At 38.7% G+C, this 27316-nt stretch overlaps 1 protein-coding gene across 1 annotated transcript; it reads right to left on the reverse strand.

Annotated features, from left to right (window-relative positions):
• LOC139741970 (TNF receptor-associated factor 6-A-like) lies at window positions 1–26657 on the reverse strand. The gene is made up of 7 exons (XM_071652536.1): window positions 26547–26657; window positions 18101–18666; window positions 16650–16701; window positions 15400–15498; window positions 5629–5790; window positions 3453–3602; window positions 1–1693 (listed from the first exon to the last, which is right to left on the reverse strand). Exons 2-7 carry the CDS (start codon window positions 18580–18582, stop codon window positions 698–700), a joined length of 1941 nt encoding a protein of 646 aa, XP_071508637.1. The 5' UTR covers window positions 18583–18666; window positions 26547–26657; the 3' UTR covers window positions 1–697.
• Between the last annotated feature and the right edge of the window lie 659 nt (window positions 26658–27316).

Genomic DNA, 27316 nt, shown 5'->3' on the forward strand with positions numbered 1-27316 from the left:
TCCCATCTCTACCATGAATGACCCAGACAATGAAATAAGGGGGTCATCCCACATGACCTACACTCATGAGTCGTACAACCCACGAGATTCACATCAACAAGAGGACAATGAATCATACATACAGCCCATGTGTCAATCAGCCCATGAGTTTGACACTATTCTAAAGCAAATATACAGGCCCTGAGTTTGACATGAGGTATTAAAACAGCCCACAAGTTTGACATTACTACAGAGGGCTTAATGTGTTGGTCTTGTGGGCCTTGTTTGCTTCAAGTGTCAAACTCATGGGCAGTATGAATCATGGGCTGTATTTGATAGGCGTGGGATGTATGACTCATAGGCTGTATGGCTTATGGGTTGGACAAGTGTATGACTCATAAGTGTTGTTCTCATGACGTGCAATCCAAATAAGAACAGATGTCATATTAATAGTTCATGGTCAAATTCTACGTACCTTCACTTTATATGAAGAAATTATTAAATGTCATCACATCATATTCAGTTTTGCTAGGTGTGGTTGGCTAATCACTAACAAAGCTTTAGGTCAATGGGTGGAAAAATTTGAGAGTTTTAATAAAAAACAGAGTTGTACACATTGATTTGTTCTTTTATTCATTCGATGTCCCGAAACTTATCATACAATGTACTGAATTCATACCTACACTCTGACTGAAGTGAAAGCTACGATTCAACATTATCATGAATGAGGTTGCACTTCCACCTTTATCAGCAGCACGTCATTCTTGACAAAGTTACTATTACGCTCCAGGGAGTCAATTGAGGCAAATTCCATGTAGCCGAATCCCTTGTGATTACGGACAGTCTTGGGTCGCTTGAACGCATCCAGAACACTCTTCGCCTGGAGCATTTCCCTAATGTCTTTCCGCTTTGACACGTCCTCGTTCTGGTCGATAATTGAGAGCGTGATGGAGCCGCGGAACGGCCAGTCCAGGAGGTCGTCGTACTTTCCCTGCATGAAATGCACAAAGAGCGAGATGTAGCCTGCCCCGGCTAGCCCCTCCGACTTGTTGATGTTGACGCGGATGCACAGCCGATAGCCGCAGGAGCTGGTGTAGAAGCCGTCACTGTGGCGGACGGTGGGCTCCCCTCGCTCAGCGGCGTAGCAGAGCCTGCTGTAGCCGTGCAACCGCCAAACGAAGACGCCATTGGCCGAATGCTCCTGGATGTCTTTGATATCAGTCCGGGCCTGCTCCACCTTCCCCTTCAAGCTGCGGATCTCATGCTCCTTGCTCTTGTTCTTGCTCTCCAGCTCGATGACCTGCTGTCTCAGCATCACCTCCTTCTCCTCCAGGCCCCTCACCTTGTCCTTCAGGATCTGGATCTGCTCCACGAGGTCCTGGCTCTGCCAAGGACCGAAGCTGGCGTGCGGCGCCACTGCCGGCGCCACTGGCGGTGCCGGTTCAATTTGTGATGGTTTCCCCATTCGAGTCCTCCCAAGCATATCTGAATTCAGTTTCTTTGCACCGTACTCCTGCACATCAATGTTCTTACCGGCCGAAGCTGGAGGCTTGGAAAATAAACGTCTCCTGCCGGTAGGCTCAAAGTAGTCCATGCTACCTGAGGTTTCTACGCTGTGATGAACACCAGGCGCTGTCCTGACATACAATGCCACCAGTTCTAGATGCTTGGCCATGTGATTTGTCAGGTGGGTCGCCATCTCTTTCTTCGGCACCTTGGATCAAATGAAAAAAAAAAAAATGCAACTTTTAAGAATCTCAAATTTGACCATCTCAGGAAGTTAACATGACAATGATGACATAGTCAATTTTTGAATGATGGAGGTCAACTCATGCAATATGCAACTTTATCCAGCCTTTTTGAACATACATTGTTTGTGACTGTGCATCACAAAACCAACAAAAAGTAGCACACTGCAACTTTATATGAGGTGTCAAAATAGGTGACATTGGTCAATCTGTTCAATCCTTTGATATAAGTTTTTGTTTGTTGGTTTTTTTTTACATCTTCTGAAATAGCAATGCTTCTTACACATGATTCTCAAGTTTGGGATCATAAAATGGCTGGAAAATTGCGACTTTAGCAGTTTTTGTACAATACTTTATTGTAGAGTGGTGTTGTTACGCATGTTTTAATCTCCCCTTTTAATTTCTTTTTAATAATACTCACTCTTCACTTTCACCTCTAATACAATGCTACTGCTTTGAAAGCCAGTATCAGTCATGAATAAAATGTACTTGTAGTTTAATAGTGTGCAAATTTTCAGCTTACTCTGATAATCCCTTCATTGTGGCTACTTTGGGGTTTTACATGCATCCTGTTTTTTGTCCCATTCATTGCACAGAGCACAGCTTGGTGAGGATTAACACTTGAATAGACCATTAACTTCAAAGCTTCTTTTCTCAGGAAACTTGCTTCCACAGTGTGTACAATTGTACTTTCTTTCTATTATTTGAATAGATTAGGAAAGTCCATTGGTATTGAGTTATAAATCATTCTAAAGCTTTCAATAGAGTCTGCTCTTTATAATGTTGAATGCATTCATTCTCAACATACCCTTGGTTAACCACGTAGAGTCACCATCAGCCAAATTGAGACATGCAGGGAATAAATAAGGCCCTTATCCCAATTAAGCAATGTTCAGTCACCCACACACAAGTTCATTATGGGCCTTTGCTTTATAATGCAGTAAACCCCCTGAGTGTCACCAGCATGCTGATGCTGTACATGTTTGAGTACACATTGCTCAAGTGAAATTGGATATTGTCAATCACAGTTAATGACAAATTCTGTTCAACTTACTTTAACTTGCTGGGATTGATATAAACAAATTTATGACAGTGTACAATTGTGAATCATCGGGGGGCTGTTCTGCCAGGTCCATGGTGGACTACTGTAAAAAGCTGTTTTTATCGTGAGATTTTGATTTTTTCACAAATTTCACAAATCACTGTTGAGCTATAAATTGAGCAACATGAGGGCAAGCAGATTTTCAAACTGTTGCAAAACACTTGTGCGAATTTTACTTGCCAGAAAAGAAAGTCCAAAAATATAAAGAAAATGAAGTAGAAAATCACTTGTAAGTCAAGAGGTGAATAACAGCACACACTGATTAACACGCTTTAACACATTGGAGTATTAAACTTGGTTTGATCAAGTAATGGTGTTGCATTGCATTGGGGCTTTTTCACATAAGCGTTGGAAAGTTGCTATAAAATAAAATTTATGTGTGTTAAAGTCAATATCTTTGAACTTCTGTATACATTGTAGCTTCATGGGTTTGAAAGGGAGAAAAGTATTTGTTTTTTCTCATTGTTCCAGAATACTCGCACGACCTTTGATTTTCACTTGCCCCAGGCAATCCGGCAAGCGCTTATATAGTCCCTTGATTGGACATGTAGTGGGTTTCCCTCCATGGAGCATCTGCATAAATTTGCATATTAACAGTCCACAGAGGAGCCTCAGTACATTACCTGCTCCGAGCAGCCAAACGATGCAAACTGGCAGGGGACTGGAACCTCTGGACATGCAGTGTCGTGGTGCATCCCGAGGTCACAGGCTAGCACTTGGAGCTTGCAGAACTGGCATGACATGGGACGGTCTGGACACTGCAGAATGTGGCTCTGGAGTGAAAATATAGAGCAAATCATTGTTTTTAAATAGTTTTTAATATGTAATATGCCAAAATCACAAATTTATGAAATGCAGAGTTTCTGAACATGTACCTCTCCCTTTCATTTTTTATGCTATATCCAGTCCTACATTGATCAGCACATGAATTTAATCATTTTAACTTACTTGAAAAAAACTTTAAAAACATAATCAAAGAAAGCAGTGCAGATATAACTGGGAGGTGTTATAGATGGAGTGGCAACTCTTTGTAATCCATGCAAACGTATGTTTGGGTTCTAGAAAGATGTGTTTCTGTTCTCCTTGTAATGCATAAATCAATCCGTTGAGGACTAGTCCCAGGTACTGCTGATACTCGGGCACGTGTCTATGGGAAATGCATGTTGTAGCAAAATCATCCCATCCTCAACTGGTTAATAGGTTTCTTTAAAATCTGATATTTTTCAATGATGCTCACATTTGCCGATGTTAGTTTTCTGTCACACTCAATTTTCCAATAAAGTATATTGTTTTATAAATGAGTTCAAACATTTTTTTTTACCTTTTGCCCCTAATACATGAGCACTGTAAAGTGTAATTCTTACACTGTATTTGGGATCGCTGTTCCAATTCAAGACACACATTGCTGTCAGTACATTGAAAGAGAAAGAGAGAGGGAAATGCAATAGGGGACAAAGGTCTTTTCTGCCGTGACAGTGCTAGTCCTAATTACTGATGCTCTCATATAATTTGTCAAAGGACTTGTATAGCACCAGCAGTTAATGTTGTTTTCCCACTGTTGTACAGTCCACTATAATAGCCCTTTTTACACTTGTGTTTCTTAACTCCGTACTTTCTCTGACCCAGGGCTATCGTTAGTCCCGTACCAATTTTTTCAGCTTTTTACACTCGCCAATAAATTCCATACTAAGCTCTTGTCCTGGGCTAAGGAGAAAACTGACCTTTTTACACTCATATTTCATAGCCCCGTACTTTCCAAACTAATGAATATTCATGATTACGCTGTGCACTGTACAAGTACACGCACGCACCGGCAGCACTTGATTACCTCGTTTCTGATTGGTCAGTGGGGGGTCGTACTTCGTCTCCGTCGCTTGGCCCCAGATTATTTTTTCGTTCTGTTTACACCCGCTTGCTTGGCACTGCAATTGCGGGGTTAGCACCCAAATTGCGGTGCTACTGGTACCCCTGCTATTTTGCAGGGCCAGATAGTACGGGATTATCGGTGGGGCTAGCCCACTTTCGCAAAAACAAGTGTAAACAGAAAGTGGGCTAAGGAAAGTCCGGTACCAACGGTGGGGCTAAGGCCCCCCCCCCCCCCCCCCTTAGCCCCACCGTTGGTACGGGACTAGTCTAAGCAAAATTTTGCAAGTGTAAAAAGCCCTTATGCAGTTGTGACTAACCATTTGTAGCTGATCTTGAAATTTTTATTTATGTCTATCACAATTTGAACCACAACTTAAATCATGGTTGTAAACATTGAGTAATCACAGTGATCAGATCTTATCAGATCTTGAGGTCAGTAATGGCACCTACATCAAGTGTATGTTTAATAATAATAATAATAGAAATAACGCTTAAGACTACAGTGTAGTTGAAACAAAGTAGGTATGAAAAATATTTCAGAAGGCAACTTTGTTCAGACTTAACCCATTGAGGACGAGTACCGAGTATACTCGGGCAAACGTTTAGATAGGAAATGCGTGTTGTAGCCAAATCAAACCGTCCTCAATGGGTTAATTATAGGCCTCTGAAATCCAGATACATGTAGCTGAAAGATGCCCCCCCCCCCCCCGAATCACCACAGTTACATGCATTGAAATCCACATTCAGGCCTACTTAAATAGCACTGTGTGCAAAAGTTTTGAGCTGGAGGGTCACACAATTATGTAACATTGCAGCATCTAATATCACTGCATTCTCCTCCTTTAACACATAAAATCATTTCGAGAGTCATTCCCTGATTTCTTTCATAACTTTCTCTATTTTTTTGTCGTTGTTGTTGTTTCACTTCAGTACCTGTGTGTCGTCGAAAGCGATGTCCATCTGGCAGAATTCACATTCCACCAGCCTCTTCGGACAAGAGCTCTCCAGGTGGTTCCTGATTGACTTTCGGCGCATCGATGCCCCGCAGAGGTTGGGGCACGGCTCGGTGCGGAACTCACACACCTCCCGGTGGTTCTGGAAAAGAAGAAGAAAGGGATGTAAAAGAAAGGAAAAGGATTATGCATAACTTGTACCGGTGTGTGTAATCGCGCATCATAAACCCCCCAAAAAAATGGTTCCACTTTTGATTTTTTTCAGTCAGTATAGGCCCGAAATAAAACTTACTGGGCAAACTATGTTGACTTTTTCTATGGTGTTTTCTACAGTATATGAGTGATCCCTTTAATATTCATCTAAATACGATTAAGGTCTTGAAGCATAACATTACGTAAGAAGTTATGAGTTTCATTTTTCTTTTCAGAGTATATACAACCACTGCTGTTGTTGTTGCTGTTGTTGTCAACTCTGGCTTCTTCTGTTTTCCAAATATGAGGTTGATGAGAGCAGGCAGTCAAAAGAAATAAATGTACATTCAAAACAAAGTGAAACTGACCAGAAATGAATACTTTTCACGGTCAAAAGAAAAACAGAAACATAATAATTCAAAAAAAGACATCAGTGAAAATAAGATTTAGACTTAAGAACTAAAAGTACTATGTGCTTTGAAAAAGGGAATGCAAATTTTATTAGGATAATGTGATATTGCCTTTCACAGTGCTTGCTACAGAGTATCAATTTCATTTTGTGCCTCCAGATTAATCAAAGGTGTCAGTATAAACATCATTTTGACGGACCCTATTGTAAAATCAAAGGGTTCCTTCTCTCAAAGTAACTTTTCTGGTGGCTTGATTTTAAGAGTTAGGCTACAGCTGCTTAAAAGTAACATGTTATTTCACCTCTGAGAATCTGTGTTCTCAAATATTGATATTTAAACTACATGTACAGCTCTACTTCAAAATACAGTTTGTTGGTTTTGTGATGCAAGTTATTGTGACCTTTGCACCAACCTGAGGGAACCATTTGCCCACATGAAGGCCTACATCTCACATACATATACACGTTGTATTCAACATACAAAATTGTACCTGGGTCAAGTGCCAAGAAAATCAACTTCCAAAAAATTTTCTTTTTTCAGTTTTCTTCTTCTTAACTTGCCATAGCTGATCAATCTGATGGATGGACAACTCAAAAGCATATCAAATGCATCAAGCACTATTCACCATTTGAAGCAGGAGTATAAAAATATATTTCTGTTGTTTTGTTTTTGTATTAACCTGTTGAAGACGAGTCCGCGAATACTCAGGCAGGTGTCTATGGGAAATGTGTGTTATAGCAAAATCAGCTCATCCTGAACAGGTTAAATAGATTTTACCATCTTGGAGCAAGGACTGATCATCAATTTTACAAGCATGTTTATTCTTCAAAATGACTAGTGTGTTCAGGTACAGCCACAGAAAATGTAATTTGTTAACACTTTGGAGCATTGTTCTCAATTCCACACTGTCCTAAGCAAACAATAATGTATGCATGTATACACCGTTTTTGAATATTATACGGGTAAACCCCACATAATTTGAACAATAAATCATCAATAAAATACACCCCAATTAGCAAATATTTGCAAACAAGAGCACCCATACTGACTTGGAAAAGTTACAATCTGGAATGCTTTCAATATGCAAATGAGACCTGTTCATCAACATTTTTTGTATGCATATGAAGTGGAGTGATATTATCACAGCTTTGAACAAACAGTACTCTTGACTAATGTTTTTTTTTTTTTAAAATCTACACAAGTAAAATGAATAAATGACAAATGGCTGAATACCGGTATACATAAATAAATTGATATGACACAAATATCTTTATAAAGGAGAAAATTACATAAAAAGAATAATCGATGAATACAAATTGTAATAAATCCCATAACAAAGAAAAATGAATAAACAAGATGTAGGTCTTTCAGTTTCAATTTAGCCTCTCTAAGATTTAAAGGGGAAAGGCTGCTGTATTTGCTACACTAATGTATTTCAAAACATTGTTTCATTTTTATGTTCCTTTCTTCATCTTCTTCTCCTTCTTCTTTTTTTTTTTGCACAAACCACACATGGAAAAACTGCGAGGCATCATCCAAATGATATGTAGGTGCCTATAATGTGGTCACGATGTACACATCTGTCACTTTCTCATTGTATTTCCTTCATTGTGCATTCTTGTGAAACTGCTGCCGTTCAATCCCTTTTATTTTTCCGCTGTTTCATGAAAGGCAACTCGAACACAGGAGTACAGCTTGCTGGATTTTTGCTTCATCCGCCACAAGCTTATAGTAGAGGATTTAAAATGCCATCTAATGTGTAATGGCAAACACCACAGTACAACATACACTGTATACAGCCTTGCACAGCATTATGCTGCAGTTGTGGTGACCATTATCTATAGTCTACAAAGGAAAAAGGGACAAATTCAGACCCTGCACCACAAAACAAACAAAAAGTCGCCAGACATGAATTTTTAGTTAAGACCATATTCTGAAAGAGCAGACTTTAAGCTTTAAAATGATGTATAATTCAAATCAAATGGACTCTCCTAACCTATTTAAATATATGGAAAGAAAGCACAAACTCAGGAAAAGTGTGAACTGAGAAAAGAGGCTCTCAAGTACAGTGTGTCTAGATTCAAGCACTTAATCTTAACCAAGCTGTGCTGGCTGTGCGATGAATGGGACAAAAAAAAAAAAAAAAAACAGGAAGTAAACCACAGGAGTAACAACAATGAAGGGATTAGCAGATTAGACTGAAATTGAGCATGCCTCATTAACACATTCTGTATAATCAATGCCAACTTTTAAACCAGTAGCATTATCCTTTCAAAAGTTATTAGAGTTAAAAGTGAAGAGTGTGTACAATGTTTTTCAAAATGAAAAGGGGACTCTAAAGACACACCTAATCACACTATTTTACCAAAAACGTTTGAGATAAACTGCTATTGGGAAAAACACACTTTCCTGCCCGTTCCATGATCCCAAATTTTAGTACACTTTGTAAATGTAAAAGAAGACTTGCCCTTTCAGAAAATATGAAAAAGTTAAGATTGGCTAGGTTGACCCATTTCACTTATTGTCAGTCCTCATACAAAATCAGTGTGTGCGACTTTTTGTTTGTTTTGTGATGCACGGTCACAATTTGTCCCTTTTTCCTCGGTGAGATATTTTGTCAAATTTTGACAAACAAACCAAGAGAGGGCGCAACTTTTCTCATTGCAATAATCATGAGACTGCACGCTCAGCTCGCGTATCGCAATCCCTGCACAATCCTCAGGTGTCACCCCCTCTGCTGTTTGGCGCTTAGGTCTACACTGAATCACTGCTACAAGTAAAAAGAGTCCAGAAGCTAGACTATGGTGACCTAGGCACTACATGAAGTCTTTATGCTGATTGTAGTTGTACTGAGTGACCTGCACACCAGTGAACAACAGATTTTTTTTCTCTCTTTTTCATTGTATCTTTTCCTCTGAAACTGACCCAAAGGTGAAAGACCAGCACCTGGACAATGGTCAAGCAAATCTCCAGACACTATGAGCCCATACCGCACCTGTACATGTACACTGTACGTTTGCCTATCTCAACTACCAGTACTATTCTATTGTGCACATACAAAGTCGTACTGGGGTCCAGGAGTCACACAGTGAAAATTGTACGGAGTGAGCAGCGTATACGATGGTCTATAATACCATCATGTCTAATAGTCTCACAACCCCTTTAAATCAACATAATTCTCGGTTGTGGTAGTTGGTAATTAGATGGTTGCTTTGAAGATATGTCTTGGGGAAATGGAGAGGCAGCAGCTAGGGAGTTTCCCTGTAAACATTCTTTATTTCCACTGCTGAAACATTCAAGGAAAAAGGGGATTTCCCTGATTTTTCCCCTTTCTAGCCAGAGGAGGTTTCAAGGTCAGTGACGGGAATTTTGATGACAGGGCAGATTGGCTTCCGTGCAGCGTGTGCGTGTGTGTAAGACAGAACCTGTGTGATAGACAGAATAACATCAAAGTCGTTCGATATTTTCATAAACTTCACGATTTTGTACAGACTCTGTCTATTGTCAAAACTGCAAAAGGCAGAGGTTTAAACCCGTTGAGGATGATTTTATTTTGCTACAACACACATTTTCCATAGACTTGTCCTCAACAGGTTAAAATTCTCTCATGCTCTGTTTTTTTTTTCTCTCTCTCTTAGGATATATATGAAAAAAAAAAAAACATGAAATGAAATGCAGTAATGCATTGTGGACATTTTGTGTATATATTATTGTGACATTTTGCATGTTATATAATTACACACGTGGATGGACTACTGTAGCAGTGCTTGTACAATATAATGTAGACCCCTTAGTATACATGCACACAAAATATAGTTCAACAATTTCCAAAGAAAAAGCAAAGTGCTATAACGAAGACACTACAACTGTAAATACTGTACATTGTATACAAGCTCAATTATTAGCTCTGTGTACATGAATACCATAGGTTACATGGTCAATGGTGGAAATGCTATCAATACATGAGAGACATTTTCGTTGTTTTTTCTTGCAGGTTGCATAACTTCAAACAGAGTACGCAAAGGAAAAAGGAACAACTGATACACATTGTATTGTACATGCAGAGCTACCAAGTCTCACGCATTCTGCGTGAGACTCAAGCATTTAGGGTCTGTCTCACGATCTCACGCATGGCACCCATTTTTCTCACGCATCTGGTGAAGTCTGCAATTTGGGCCAAAAATAAGGAGCATAGCTCAAAGGATTAAAGTGATAGTTGCAATTGAAGGTATATTTCCCTTTTGCCTTTCAAAATTAGTACAAAATAGTCACTTAAGTATGCACCAGATAGCATCATTAAGAGCTAATAATTAAAAAAAGCTCCCTACCATGGGAGGGGGACACCCTCCTCTTTCGCATGCGCATGTGCGCAAGCGCCGAGACGCCGAGTCATAAAAATCTCACTCATAAAAGTTTTTTGAACTTTGCATCTCTGTACATGTGTATGTGTACATATCAACACTGTGATTACTGCTTTCTTTCACAATGTCAAGGACTTAAAATCCTACTGAACTAGATACATTTTAGTACATCCTGCAATGCAGTAAAAAAGGCTTCATGAAAAATTTCTCTCGTTACACAGGCTGGACATGGATGAAAATTCAATAGTGGAAATTTGAATGACAGGATACTGTAAAACAAGACATTTTCGCGGCATGAAATTTTCGCAAAAAATGAAATCACAAATGTTCGCAAATTATCACAAATGTTCTCAATTTACCTCTAACACTCAATACATATTAATAATGTAGACAAGAACTTCCCCGTGCATTTTAATTTTGCGAATCTTGGCTCTCGCGAAATTCGCGAAATTAAGATGCACGTGAAAATTCCTCTTTTACAGTAGGTTGATGTGTTTTTGTTCTTGTTTTTTTTTTTTGTTGTTGTTGCTTCTTCAAAAGAACATTGATTATGAGAAGGAAGGAAGGTGAACAAATACTGTGAATCCACACTGTGAATTTTCTTGCCCTTTTCCTACATGACAGCCAGCACCAACATTAAAGTTCAATCACATTTTACACTTCACACCCAAGTTGATTTTGATTAATTATAATGAAATGCCAGACATGAGAAATTGTCAATGTAGATAAGTTCCATCAAAGTAAGATTCATGGAAGAGTGTAGAAAATTTCTTTTATAGACTTCACAACATAGTGCAATCATCTCACAATTCTTCCACTGCATAGCCAAAAAGAAAAATATTCATTATTAATAAAACTCTTTTGCCTGAACAGTCAAGATTGCCAGGCTGAAGCAAAACTACAATTTGATGCAAGGGAGAGTATATATTTAATATATATATTTTATTGATATTGATGTCATACTAAAAGGGCAAATTTTTTGGTATTTATTATACTGTAAATCAAGAAAATTGTACATGCATCTTATTTTCACAAATTTCACGAGAGCCAAGACTTGCGAAATTATAATGTACGCTAAAGTTCTTGTCTACACATGGATGTCTATGGCAATTCACAAAAAAAAATTCATGCCGAAAAAAAAGTCGATTCGCAAAATTTTCATGCCACAAATATTTCTTGCTTTATAATAATCAGGGTCTGTGGAAGACTTTACATAAGAAGTGAAAACACCATCTATCCCTTCAATTTTACATAACATGTGGTTCCCAACTTTTTCACTCATCCATGAAAATTTACACTTAAAAAAATATCAGAATTTTCCAATGTATTTTAAGTCCATTTTCTGATGAAACCTCCCATATCATTTACATTCTCTGATTTCACTCTTTATCTATGTATAGTATCAGGGCTTTGTAACATAGTGTGGGATTACACTTTGCTGAGATCCGTTTTCTTGAATAATTCATTTACCTCTGCTATTAAATAAAAACAAGCATGCCGAGTGAATGCTGGGGCTTAAATCAATTTCGCAAATTGTATTTGACAAAACAAGGTCTGAGAATGAAACTGATGGGACGCGTAGCATGTGTTTACATTGTGGGTTTCTTTCCTTCACTACTGTACATGAAAGGTAGGGAACTTCCCAGAATTCTATACCTTCCCTGAAGTTGTTGGCGACAGGACTGGCTGACTTCCATGCGCGTTATGTTTCACGATACCAGAGACGTAAAGTAAGGACATAATAAAGATCTAGTATCACTCTAGAAATCTACATCGAGAGTGTTCTGTCCTTTTGTGGCAGTAACTACAACATGTTGCATCTTGTTTTCCTTCTTGGCTGGTTTCATAAATTGTTTTTCCTGTTTAATCCTAACTGCGCTTCGCTGGTCAATTGGCATGCATGTGGAGTGCTTTAACCCGTTGAGGACGAGTCCCGAGTATACTCAGGCAGGTGTCTATGGGATATGCGTGTTGTAGCAAAATCAAACCGTCCTCAACGGGTTAATACAATGGAGTTGATTGGCATGATGTGGATGTCAAGAGTCTAATTCTGATCGTGCATCACAAAACCAACAAAAAGTCGCACCCCTTGGTTTTACATGAGGACTCAAAAAATGTGACACGGGTCAGCCATGTCAATCTTGATTTTTTTTTTTCATGTTTTCTTAAAGAGCTATTCTTCTTTGGCATTATCTTCAAGTTTGGGATCATAAAATGAATGGGAGAGTGTGTTTTTAGCAGTTTTTCTGCAACCCCTTTTTTGTACCTAGTAGTCTGATCAGGTATGTCTTAGAGGTCTGTTTTCATTTCTTGGAAATCCTTTGCACACTCTTCACTTTCAACTATTAATAACTTTTGAAAGGATAATGCTACAGCTGTAAACTGCTTTGAAAGTTGGTATTAATCATGGACAGAATGCGTTAATAGAGCATGCTCAATTTCAGGTTAATCTAATAATCCCTTCATTGCTGCTGTTATGGTGGTTTACATCCTGCTGTTTGTCCAATTCATCAAGCAGCGAGCATGATTTGGTTTAAGATTAAGCATTTTGTGAATAGACCCTGCACTTCAAAGCCTTTTTTTTTTTTTTCAGTTCGCACTTTTCCAGAATGTGTGCTTTATATCATTTATATTAAACATTATACATCATTTTAAAGCTAAGAGTCTGCTTTTTTCAGAATCTGCCCTTATACCTAACAATCCATGTCTGGCGACTTTCTGTTGGTTTTGTGATGCAGGGTCACATTGAATACTGAAAAAGCTTGGCAATATATAAAAGACCTAGAAGCATGAGGATACCATGTCCATGTAATGGGAAGGCTCGGATATATTCAGGAATCCCTGCAACAAACTGCGTACAGCTGATCCCTAAAAATGAAAGTACACACACAAGGCTATTTAAAAATCTTGACTGGAATCAAACACTACCGATGAGCGTACACTTTGACACATGCTGTCGCTGGCAGACAGTTCTCTTTTTAGCAGGCTTGCATTATTTGTGCTTTTTTTCATGTCCCCTGTGGGCAGGATATGAAGACCAACGCAACGGGGCAACCTTTCTCTCCCCATGATACCGGATCTAAATCCCCGAGCACATTGATTATCAAAGACTATTTAAAAGGGGCAACTCAGCCTTTTTGCGCCATGGTAGAAACCCCTGTGTGCCACTTTTTCCTGAGACCACAACATAATGCTTTAGGGAAACATTTCTGTTTTTCAAATCTATGTATTAAACGTTAATACATTTCTGTCACTCCGGACATGTAATGAGCACCGTCAGCACTGACATACGTTTTGTAGCTGATGATAAGGAAGTTTGACTTTCTCAGGTATCATTGTGGGTGTCTGTTTTAAATGTTTGTTTGTTTGTTTGTTTCCTCTCTTTTTTTTTCTTTTTTTTATTCACGCAGGGACTCGGTTTTGAAGACTATTGACAGTACGAGTAGGGGGTTTCCCCACAAATTTCCCACTTTGCCAAGGCGCAACGAGTCTGATAGATGTCAGCTGTGCAGTGGTTGGTAAGAAGGTGGGCTGCCGTTCAAGAGGCTTAAAAAGTCAGAGTTGAATACAAAAAGGAAATGGGCTGGGCTGCACATGAACGTCACAATTAAAGAGCAAATCTGTAAAATGTTACTAGTAAACCATGATGAACAGAGTAAATAAGAAGAAAAGAAAAGTATTTCAAAATGTTTCATCAAAACAGACACGTACATGAAGTCAGTACTGAGTGTGCAGTTTTACGTATTATGCCTTTACTACATCATGATCATTTTGGTAACCGACACACATCACATAGCTGAGGTGTTGCCATCATCAACTCACACCTTTCTATTTCAAGGCATGATTTACCATTTGCAGATGAAACAAAAACCCAGCTTTAGTGCTTCAAAATAATTCTAAAATATGTGTTAGGGATAGAAACCACTAGTGTATTAAACAATTTGCATCAGTAAAATCAATGTTAAGTATTATCAAATATACAAAATGTGAACAATAGTTATACCGGGTAATGTAAATGTTTCTACTCAAAACTGTCTACAGTTATGGTTTAGCTTGGGAAAAACAGTGATATCTCCTTATAGTTTAGGCTTTGTTACACAATGTTTGTATGGTAGGATGTTTTGTGATGTAGTGCAAGTTCATCGAGCAACTTCATCCAACTCTTCCTTCTCCAAATTAAATTATGATGATAGTATTGGAGCAATGTTCTATAAAAATTATACAAATGTTTTGGGCACTTTACAGTTTAAGATATATTGACAACTTGACAATGCCTTTTACACACACAGACATGTTTGTTTAAAGTAAATAAGGAATCACTGATAGACAACTCAACCATTTCATGCAAATGATAAAAATAAATTACTACAGCATGATTTCAACTGAAGCAAAAAGAAGAATTTATAGTGAAGACTTTTGCATTATTCATGTCAATTGGACAATTGCACACTGTAGGGATTTGGGGACTAGGTATAAATCTCTGTTCACTGGCAATTTAAATTTCCAGTCATTTATCCCTATCAGCAAAAAAAAAAAGGCACAGTTGTTACTAAAATGTACTCGTTCTCACAAGGTTTCTTTATCACTTTATTTGTTTTGTTGCTGTTGATGTTGCTTTGTTGTTGTTGTTGTTGTTGTTGTTGTTGTTGTTGTTGTTTTGTGCATGTGTGTGTATGTGTGTGTGTGTGCAGTTGAATGATGAAATGACAAAAAAGGCAGAATCTATCCTATATGGAAAGCTGGAAATCTGTATCACAGCAGCATGGATAAACCTGTTAAAAAACTTACATCGATATTCCGAAGCTCTACCAGTTCAGGGCAGCCTTTGAATGGGCAATGAGCTTGCAAATCCATGATTTCTCTCTTAACGCATATATCTGGAAACATCTGTGATAATAAAAATGAAACAAAAGATTCAGACAAGAATTCATTAGTAAATTTGAATAATATTATTACCATTCAGTACCCACTGTGTGCGATAGGGATTAGAACCAGCACTGGCTGTTGAGTGAAAGCTCAGTAGTCTAGTGCAGATACAACGCTAGTCTAAATCAGGGGATTGATGGCTTAAAGATAATATAAAGTTTTGGTACCTCAAAAGTTTCCCTGAGTTTCCTTGTCTTAGTTTGTGTTTCAGGTTTAAGTACCGTTCATAGAACTAACACTGTGAGAATTACTCGCCCCAAAGTGCTCTCATGTCTTAGTAATCATGCAATAATGGTTTCGTATCACAGCAGAGCGGGCTCTGAAAAATTTGAATGAGCCGTTAGTTTGATTCAACGCGGTACTGCAATAATCAATGTACACGTATTGTACAAAACCATTATTGCATGATTACTAAAACATGAGAGCACTTTGGGGCGAGTAAGTCTCACAGTGTTAGTTCTATGAAAAGTACTTTAATCTGAAACACAAACTAAGACAAGGAAACTCAGGGAAACTTTTGAGGTACCAAAACTTATCTTTAAATACACCCTGGGTGTGCATGCCCATGGTTTTTTCACATGGTTACTACTAAAACACTGAATAATTAGTGTGTATTTATCTTGATGACAGGCAATTTGTCAATCAGTTGCAATGAAGAAAAAAAAAACTTGATGCAAAAATGTTAAAATAAAAAAAAACACTCAAAATCAGTAGCCACTGGTGCTGAAATACTTTAAGTTTAGCGTACCAACTTCTTTCCATTTGTTTGCTTGCTCACTACTTTGTTTGCTTTTCTGTTTTTTCAATAGTCCTACATTTGCTTGAGTTGGATCACAGTAGCATCTCAAGGATTTTAAAGCCTCTGCATTTCATCAAACACAAGGAGTCAAGGGGCCGTGAGCATGGCATACATTGTAGATCTGAACACAATGTATTTTTGTCCGCCTGAGTTGGTTTGTCCATCAGCGTAACGATCCCCTCTTTATTCCCTTTATACTTAAAACCCTTCCCTCAATTTTCCCCATTTCACAGATCTTTTAAATCACAGAGCAGGATGCGAAAAAAAAAAAAAAAAAAACGAAGAAAAGAAGAGAAAAAAAAGAGGGGCTCACCTGGGCTTCCGTCAGCGCCACATTATCTACAGGGCAGCGTAGACTTGTAACTCTGTGTTGATTGCAACAAGGAAGACAACATGGGAATTTAAGACAGAGTGAGAGAGGTAGGACCCTACATATATAGCATAGTGACGGGGTCAAAAGTTGAATCATAATTCATTATCATAAACCCTACAAACGTGATACACCCTGGAAAGAGTCTTGTATCAATACCTCTATTTAGTGTATCACTTGTTCATTTTCACAAACCCTACATAATACATCCTGGAAAGAGTCTTGTATCAATACCACTAGCGTATCACACATTGTAGCAACATTTTCTTTGCAAATATTGTATATCTCTGTATGGACTGTTCATCACCAATATTAAGACTTGTATACACACAAATACATAATTTTCAGTTAAGAGTAGATCCCAAAAGAGGAGACTCAAAGCTTTAAAATGATGTATACCTGAACACACATGGACTCCCCTAACCTTTCTACAGAGCCAAAAGAATGTGTATATTCTGTATAGAAATGTTTACCAAAAAAGGATTAAAGCTCAAGGGCCTATTCAAATGCTTGGAGAGCAGTGCTCTGGCAAAATAAATGGAAGAGAAAAAAAAAAAACAGAGTATAAAACTCTGTAGAAATTACAATGAAGGAATGGAATAGGCTGCAATTTTCCTTTTGAAGCCATTCTCTTCATTGCTGTGCCACCAAATTTCACCACAGTAGCATCAACCTTTCCAAAGTCAAAAGTTGAAAGTGAAGAGTGTGTGAAGGGTTTTCATAAAATAGGAAGGGACCCTAACTTTTGTATCCACCTATTCCACGCAAAGGTGTTCCAGAACAGCTGCAAAAAATATAATTTCCGATTTGTCTTTATATGATCCCAAAGTTAAGAATTATGTAGAAAAAGAATGCTCTTTCAGAAAATATCAAAACTTTGTTAAAAGTGGACTATGTTGACTATTTCCACCAATTCTAAGTCCTCACATTAAAGTGAGTTGAGCAACTTTTCGTCGGTTTTGTGATTTCTCACATTAACAAAAAAGCAATTGACTTGCATCTTTCAGAAGGCAGGCGGGGAGAAACACTACCCTTTTAAATACATACATTGTAATGTCGGTTTGTAAAGTCAAGTAAATGTGTACTTTTCAAAAGAGAAAAATCATTTTGTCGATTTTCTTTGCATAGTGTCCTTGTCATTCTACACATGTGACATCACAAATTGTTTAAGGTCTTCTCAGCGAGCTATGGTGGCATTGAAACTCCAAAATTTAAATCGGTTCAAAATCTATTCAAGGATTTTTGAACAGATTGCCCAATTTTCCTCAAATTTGCATGGATGTGTTGTACTAATAATGTTGCATAAACTCAATCCACACCTACAATGTAGTTAAAGGTATACTTGTCTTTCAAACGACGTCCAAGTGACTTCTAGAGGTTTGACACACTGGTACCTTAAGCAGTGGCGAATGCAATCAGCACAGAATCGATGCCCACACTCCGTCTGCACGGGATCCCGTAGGCACATCAGGCAGATCGGACATTCATGCTTTGGATCCAGCTCGGGTTCAAACTTGTACTCGTAGCCGCTGGGGAGGGGCGAGTCTCTACCCCTGCTGAGCTGGCCGCCGGGCGCAACAGACTCCGCATTTCGACTAGACTGGTGATGACTGATGTAGCTATCCTCAGAGGTCGGCAGCGACAAAAAGGCGGCGGGCGGGGCCTGGTGAGGGGCGACGTGCCCGTGGCTGGACCGGTATAACCGCTCGACAGAGACGGTTGGGGGAACGCTGCTGCTTCTTGCGGGAGCTGGAAACCAGTTGCCCGGATAGGCCTGTCCCTGGCGGCTCCCTCTCAGCCCATCGTCACTGCGGGGCGAGTGAGGGACATCGGTCAAGCCGTCTGGAAGACCAGGGTCATACTTGTGGTCACTCATAATTTCCGTCCTCACGGTGCCCTCTGAGGTCCTGGAACTCTCTCCTCTGATATTCCCAGCATGCTACGACCTCCCAGCATCTACCTGTCAGAACCAACCATAGATTGTGACAAGTTCATAATGGGTACGTTTAATGTGAAACACCACCAATAACAAGGGTGTGTCTTGGCAGTGCAGTCGCTAAAGATGGTACCATTTTCTTTCAGGTAAAATGATATCAAATGTTTACAATTGGTAAGTTAAGATTAAAACAACTAAACGCGATCAATTTGAACTGAAAGTGTTAGTTGTGCCATCTGCAAAATACTGAAATGGATGTTTCTATGATGAGCAATGGTTGCCACTGGCTACTGTAAAACATGATAAATTCGCGGCACAAACATTTCGCGAATTGGGGTCGACAACCTTTCTCGTGGCATGAAATTTTCGCATATTGCCACTGGCGCCCAATGCATATTACATGTACATGTACATGTTGTATGTAGGCAAGAATTTTGGCGTGCATTTTAATTTTGCAAATGTTGGCACTCACGAAATTCGCGAAATTAAAATGCACGCAAACATTCCTCGTTTTACAGCATTTAACAACTTACAATGATATATATGGGGGCAGTGTACCATGGAACACTTTATTTTTTTATTATCTTTACCACTGAAACATAGTGTGATGCTTATGAAAATAGAGATCTCTATGTAAAAAAAAAAAATGTCTTTAGTGAAATGTGCATTGTATACAGGTACAGTGTTGTATGCACAATTTTCATAAGCAAGGGGAATTTAAGTCTCACAATTTAATTTATTGCAAGTTACAGTGCTATGTGCATTGAACTTCCTGTCAAATATTGATGTCTCTATCAATGACCTCTTTCGATCTGGGCAGATTTATCAGTACTCCTTTGACACAGATGTATGTATTTAAACTCTTGAGTCATTCTGAACTCAAGTGGAGTTGTTGATACTGCATTATCACTGAAAAGGATGTCATGCTGTACAGCAGTCCATTGTATACACTGCCGTACACATTGCACATTTCCAGAAAAAATAAACAAACAAAACAAAACAAAACAGTTGTAATATAGGAAAATGGTCACTCACTCTATTTAGTTTTCATTCTTCAAGCATGGTGACTCTGAACAAATGGAGTAAGTAGAACTACTTGAGTACCGGTACTGGAAAAAGCTCTACCCAGATGCATTTTTGTCTTTTTATTAGGAATTGTATCAAAACCAAAAAGCACACTTTTAATGAATTTTAGGCCAAGAGTGTAGATAGTATTTAACAGTGCGCAGTGTTCCTGTTGAAGGTGTACCTGTGTACATGTTCCGTAGGCCTGACATATTTGTCCCAACACACATACGAAAAGGTAATAAAAATAAAAGGAAAACAATTACAAGAGATTATGTTTTCACATAGTAGAACAAAAGATTGCTTTTCCCCCCTTTTTTTGATGGGAATTCATATGTGTGGGAGGAAGCACTATTACACACAGATACCAGTAATTAAATGGCAAAACTATGAGGAAGTACAAGGAAACCTAAGATCTGACAACTTAAGCCTTGGACTATTTTAATCACACACCACTGACATGGGGTAAATTTGACCTGGCACAACCTTGGTTCTTGTATTGATATAAGGATTTTGCAACTATTTGGTCAGTGGAAGAACTGTCTCTCTTTTCTGCACATCTGTAAATCATCTCAAAGTACAAATTTATGATATCTATTACCAGCAATGCACATAATTAGCTTATCATCTATGTGTACATTGTCCAATTCTGACATCTTGAATGCCACAGGAGACACACAGCTTTGAAGGAATACAAATGATGAAACTCCTGAACAATTTCTGAACAAGTTCTAAAACAAACCATGTAGAGTTTGGGTTCCCCCCCCCCCCCCTGATTTCTTTGGTATTGATGTTTTCCAGGCTCAAGGGTTACCCATTAAAGGACAAGTCCACCTTCATATACATGTGGATTGAGTGAATGCAACAATATTAGCAGAACACATTAGTGAAAGTTTGGGGAAAATCGGACAATCCGTTCAAAAGTTATGAATTTTTAAAGTATCTGCGTAGTCACTGCTCGATGAGAAGACTACTACAGTGTATGATGTCATATGCGTACAACCATATAAAGAAAATAAAAAGAGAATTTCACAAAACTTTACTTTTTGAATAAAGTGCACATTTCTTCGACTTGTTACTGACATATGTTAAGGGTAATATTATTCCCCCTGCCTTCTGAAAGAGAGAAGTCAAGTGTTCTTTTGTTATGCGAGGAAAGTGAAAATACATGTATGTTGAATTTTCTTTATTCTTTCTTTATATCGTTGTACTCATGTGACATCACAAGCTACAGTAGTCTTCTCATCCAGCCTTGAGTGAGCAGAAACTTCAAAAATTCATAACTTTTGAACGGATTGTCCGATTTTCCTCAAACTCTCAATGATGTGCTCTACTAATATTGCTGCATTCACTCAACCCACATGTCTATGAAGGTGAACTTGTCCTTTAAGGCTAACCATCAAACATGTAGGGCCTACAGCACAAAAAAGTGAAGATCTACAAGTTGTATGTCACATAATTCCATTTCTTCTTTCTTTCTTTCTTTCTTCTCCTGACCTTGAGACTAATAGCACCATGAGCATCTTTTGATGGACTGTTGCGCTATGAAAGTATACACTACTATTATTATTATCTAAAAGACCCCTTTTACGTTGTACCTCCTGTGCTCACTTTTTGTCGCTTCTCTTTGGTATTTCAGACATAAAAGGATGGTACAGTATTGGTGGAGATGAGGATTGGGCTCTTAACTTTTTGTGAGATAGCAAGAAACCACAAGTATATGAAATGTACAGATCATACCATTCTAAGAGGAATTCAAACTTTATTTGATGAAAATCAGTTTGGAATGGCTGAGACATCCAAAAACAAAGTAAAACAAAGCAACTGTAATAAAAGGTGAGTCCCACCTTTCATTAGGATTGCTCTGTTTTGGATATCTCAGCCATTTCAAAACCAATTTTCATCATATGAATGTTGATTCCTCTTGGAAATACATCTTCTTTCAGATTTCATAAAAAGGTTTCTCACTATCTCACCAAAAATGTTAGAAACATGAAGTTAGGTCTCCACTAAAACTATACGATCCCTTTAATCTGTTACAATAATTCTTATAATTTTCTTTCAGTATCAGGTTCACTATAAATGTCTATTATGAGAATACCATTTTCATGTGTGTGTGTGTGTGTGTGTGTGTGTGTGTGTTATAGAAAATTTCAGACTAGTGTTACAATCATATTGCCTTTATCATATCAATAAAGCTTCTTACTTGTACATTCTGTGCTTATCTTTTCTTTATAATTTAAAGTCAAAATCCTCTAGATTCAAATGCTGGCCCATACCCAAACAGTTTAGTTGCTGAAGCCGCTTGGAAATATTGCTTGAAAGATGATCTTGCCTACAGAAAATACATCAGTGCACAGACTGAAGGGTGATCTGATCCAATCTGCATAAAAAATCTGAACCCCCCCCCCCCCCCCCCCCCCCCCCTTGGGAGGTGGTTTCCGTGGCAATCCAAGACATTTGGGACAAGTACTGCATATCTACAGGTTTGATGCAAATTTGCTGAAAATGCCAATATTTGGGGTATGTGTAGATACAGTGTCACCTATACAGCTATTTATCAGCATACGGTTGGCCAGGTGCCGGTACAATGTGTAGTTTGGATTGCATTTTGCCACATCAAACACTCTCTCCTTGTGCATAATACTTCATTTGATACACAAGTCTTCTTTAGGAGAACTTCTAGAGAACCTCTGGAGGACATGTACTGTAAGACGTAAATGAGCGGTAGAAGTGAGATACACGTCTAACCCTGCAGGGGTGACAGAAACCCCAATTATAGACTTCCTGGTCATCTAGCATGAAATAGGAATATGTTTCTATGGAAACCTTTAGCAAAGCGTTTCTTGTCGAGAGAGGTGGCAGTACAGTGCACACATGTACATATGTACCCACACAACGGACAGTGCAGGTCACTGGAAGTGTGTACCGTGTTTACCCCGCAACTGTTTAGAGACTCTAAAAGAGGTACAGTATGTACATTATAACATGCATGATACACCTATAAGTACAATTTGTATCAGTGCACGCGCTGAATACTGTAAATGGACAAAAGTTATGCAGTCAACTCTATTTTTTTTTATCATCATCTTTTTCCTCACAATTTATTTAAGGGTCAATCAGTGCATAGACAGCAATAAAATAATGTACCTTGAGATTTTCAAGCAGACACTGAAAACAACTGCCTTGTTTGTGCCTGGATAACTACAAGATTTAGCACTGTACTCTAAAAGTGACAATTTTCACCTATTTTGCACAGAAGCTATGGCAAAAGTAAAGCATGCCAATATGTTTGCATGCCATCATGTTCAAATAAAGAATGTCTTGATTAAGAACACTTGAAATTTGTCTATACCCAGCCGAGTGCAAAAAAAGAAAAAAGAAAAAAAGAAATTACTCACAATACTAGTCACAAGTACAATACTCGGACAGGTGTCCCCGGGAAAAACACTGTACCTGGTATTCAAAATTAGTCAGCTTTTCCTCAACCAGGGTAAAGGAATGAATTATCAACATCTCTAGCTGGCCAAATCTGAGCTGTACGGTCCTGATGCCATCAGGGCGTAGGACTGGTATCGTGTGATTACAAGCAAGAAGCTACAGAAAGGGACTAGCAATATAACTCAAGTAATTATATATGCTTCAAAAACTGTGAAAATCTATGAATGACTACCGTACACATTGTACACCATGTTGGCAATTTGTTTTGAGAATGGCATACATACCAACATTCTGAAGTCACTACCAAAAGATCTACAAACAAATATCAGTATGCAAAATTATTAAAGTTGTTTTTGACTTCTGACACAGCTGTCCATGCGAAATACATGGACAGTAGTGTCAGAATAAATCATTTTAAAAATAGCAAACTGTATTTTTGCACACTGATATTTCTTTGTAGATGGTTTGGTAGTGACATCATCATACATAAGTGTCATTCTCAAAACAAAATTGTGCGCTGGCAAGTTTTCCTTTTTGATGATTCTGAAAACCATCCTGCTGCTCCGTTGTGAGCAAAGTTCAATCTCAAGGTCTGAAGTCCAGCAACCACATGTTGATAAACCACTGCCTATTATAAGGGCCTTATAATATCCTGTTGCACCGCACAAACTCCAGCAGCTGAAAATGAAATCAATCGGGGGAATATTGAATGACATCCTTTTCAACATTAAGATGCACTCAAACATTTTTGGTTTTACATTACCGGTACACTGTAGGTCCTACTGGTACTTCCAATTTGCAACTGTGTATTCCAAAATACACGATTTACCTTGAACACTGAAAGGACAAGTTCACCTTCATAAACATAAGGATTGACTGAATGTAGCAATATTAGTAGAACACATCATTGAAAGTTTGAGGAAAATCGGACAATCCGTTCAAAAGTTATGAATTTTTGAAGTTTTTGTGCAGTAACCGCTGGATGAGAAGACTACTGCAGTGTATGAATGACTTAGATGTCACATGCGTACAACAATATAAGGAAAATATAAAGAGAATTTCACAAAATTTCATCTTTTGAAAAAAAAGTACACATTCCCTTGACTCGTCACCGACATATATATTATGTTATGGGTAATATTATTCCCCCTGCCTTTAGAAAGAGGCAAGTCAAGTGGTCTTTTATTATGCGAAAAAAAGTGAAAATATGTTGAATTTTCTTTACATTTTCTTTATACTGTTGTACGCATATGACTCACAAGCTTTAGTAGTCTCCTCATCCAGCGGTTCCAACACAAAAAATTTAAAAACTCATAACTTTTGCATCGATTGTCCAATTTTCCTCAAACTTTCACTGATGTGTTCTACTTATATTGCTGCATTTTCTCAATCCTTATGTTTATGAAGGTGAACTTGTCCTTGAAGTAAAAATGCCTTTCACCTCAGCAGCTCCAGTGTGCATCACAGACTTTGTTGTCTCAAACTGGCTATAAAATCAAACATCTATACCAAGTCCTACATGTACATATATGTGTAATAGTGTTTGTGTGATACATTTACATCAGAGTAGGCTGTATAGTTGGACCTACCACTCATCGACCACTTTTTGAATGAATACAATGTATAAAAAATATCCCTCATTTTCACCTTAATTTCATTCCACTCGAGGCAGGAAATACCGCAGATTCATATCATGGGCTCAGATTGTTGACTCGTACCGTATGCGCGGAGTTCTGGGCGACAAACACAAGTGACAATTTTCACTGTACACCAGCGCAAGCTCATCATTCTAATAAATCGACTACCTGTTTTCCCATTGAAAAGCACATAAATCCAATGAATGGGCAAATATGTGTTAACAATATACGTGTATTAGTATTAAATGAGGATTTTCTTCATTCTCTTTCCTCCTGTTTCCTCAGGTTATTTACCTGTATATCCCCCTAATATTTCTTGATTTATATTGATGTTCGAATGTTCCAGTGTATTGCGCCCCGTCCCCACATATTTTTTATTTTATACGCGAGAAAGCCATTGCGCGAGGGTGGTCAATCTAAAAATAGGTGGTTGATGAGTAATATACTGTAAGTAGTTAAACATTATACAAATAGTGAATGGTCGCGAGTGCGATGGTACACAAGATTTTGCAAGAGTGAGCCTCATCTTTCACCGAGTGCAAAATCTTGTTCCACTGCACGAATAAAGACCATACACTATTTTGTTTTATAAATACAACACCTTGAACATCAACAGATGTGGTCCACACAGATTCTTGAATTTAGCACAGAAATGGCAACCATTTTCCGTGAAAGACAAATGAGTAGTCGCCGCACAGTCACAGCCACCATGTACGTATGTACGCGAAGCCGATCGGTTGAAGTTATTTACAAAAATCAGTGACAAAAGTATGCACTTGTATTAAGCGCATTTGTGATTGTTGAGCGCGCACGGCAAATGTGTGTCTGTGACATCAAAAACTTGGAGGCCAATTTTGAGTTTAACACGGGAGTCAATGGAAATGGGCGACATCTGCCAGCCATGCGCTACACTGTATCCACTTTTGCTCAAACAAAATTGCACAGCTGACAGCCACAGCCTGCGATGGAACTTTTAATTAAATGTCACGTGATAGGCAATCAACCAATCGGATAGCTACAGGTGTACATTTTATTTAAATTTAGGTGTTGCATAATCCTGAACCTATGCCAATGCTAGCTACTTACATGTACAATAGTTTTACAGTGCTGACGAGCAAATGTACACTATTCTAGATCTGGAATTCACACATTCTACCCCAGGTTGTTGTCATCGTATTCGTACAGTCATTTTTTTTTTATAACTTGTAAGTAGTCGTACCACAGTGGACCCATCGAGATGTGTGATATCTGGTAACTGGCGCGTCGAATTTATATATGCAGTGTGTAAGCCAGAGGCAGAGCTCTAGAGTCTAGATAATATTAAACTTAAAGGTCCTATCCCGAACCAATTTTATGGTACATGGTTGTATGCACGTACACTCTGGACTTCTACAGACTGTACATACGCATGAAACAATAATTTACTTGTAAAATAGCTTGCACAGCACTGTCAATAATACTGTACGAATCTGTAGCACTACTCTACCCCTATTACTCAAGCAAGAGTCGCTGTACTCAAAGAAGATTCAAGGAAACCGTGGACCAAGAAGAACATGCCGGTAGCGTGTGTAACGTGACACCTCCTCACATAACGTCGCGTCGTGTCGGTAGGGTAGAGTCCACATAAATTTACAGTAGTATGCGAGTAGGCCTACCTCCATTCATAAGTCAAGTGCACTTGTATACGAGTGGACATGCGATTACACAGCATAATAAGTGTGTTCTACAATAAGGGGTGCTGATCGTTGATTATGTACTTACGTTTTTATGTTGAATCTCCATAATAAGACTAGAGTTCTAGACGAATCTAGTTTCCATTCGCAAAACGGGTTCCGGAGGCGGTGCATCAAAGGCGGAGCTCGCTAACTCAATGCCTTTAGTTGTGTAGGCCTACCCACCCTCAGTTCAACATTGACACACGATGTGGATCTCGTGCAATACACTGCTCGCCGCGGGGAAACGTATCAGCTTCTGCATTGGCACATCACAGTCATGGTGTGAATACACACACATTACAATACGTACGACACACACATCATCACCCGTAAGGCTGCGTGTGTGTGCGCGAGTGTGTATGATTAAATCCCGAGATACTTGTTTGTTAACCTCTGTTCATCTCGTGCGTCGTCCGGAGAAAAGAAGGGGAAACCCCCTTTTCCCCGCTGCGGGCTGCGGTCTTTTACCACGGTAAAATTAGCTAGTCTCAGTCATAGCGGAACATGTAATTCCCGCGCTGGAAAGCTGCTCTCGAAATCTCGTAATGTCGTATGACGGAACTTCCAGGTTAAAATCCTTGTACTGAAACGGTATGTCCACAGTACGCACGACTGGATTTCCTTTATGGTGAATACGAGATAAGTTCAGGGAAGTCATAAGAACTAACGTTATTGTTGCTCACGCGCTATCGATCTGTTTTATGGTGCCTGGTAAAATCATGTCAGAGGTTTAAAAAAAAAAAGATAGGGGAAAAAGCTGGACAAACTTCCAATAGATGTAGTATTTTATACTGGGCGCATATATTCCTCTGACAA

The sequence above is a fragment of the Diadema antillarum genome, unplaced genomic scaffold (assembly GCF_040938485.1).
Source record: "Diadema antillarum isolate AM-2024a unplaced genomic scaffold, OU_Dant_1.0 seq00000968_RagTag, whole genome shotgun sequence".
Classification (NCBI taxonomy): Eukaryota; Metazoa; Echinodermata; class Echinoidea; order Diadematoida; family Diadematidae; genus Diadema; species Diadema antillarum.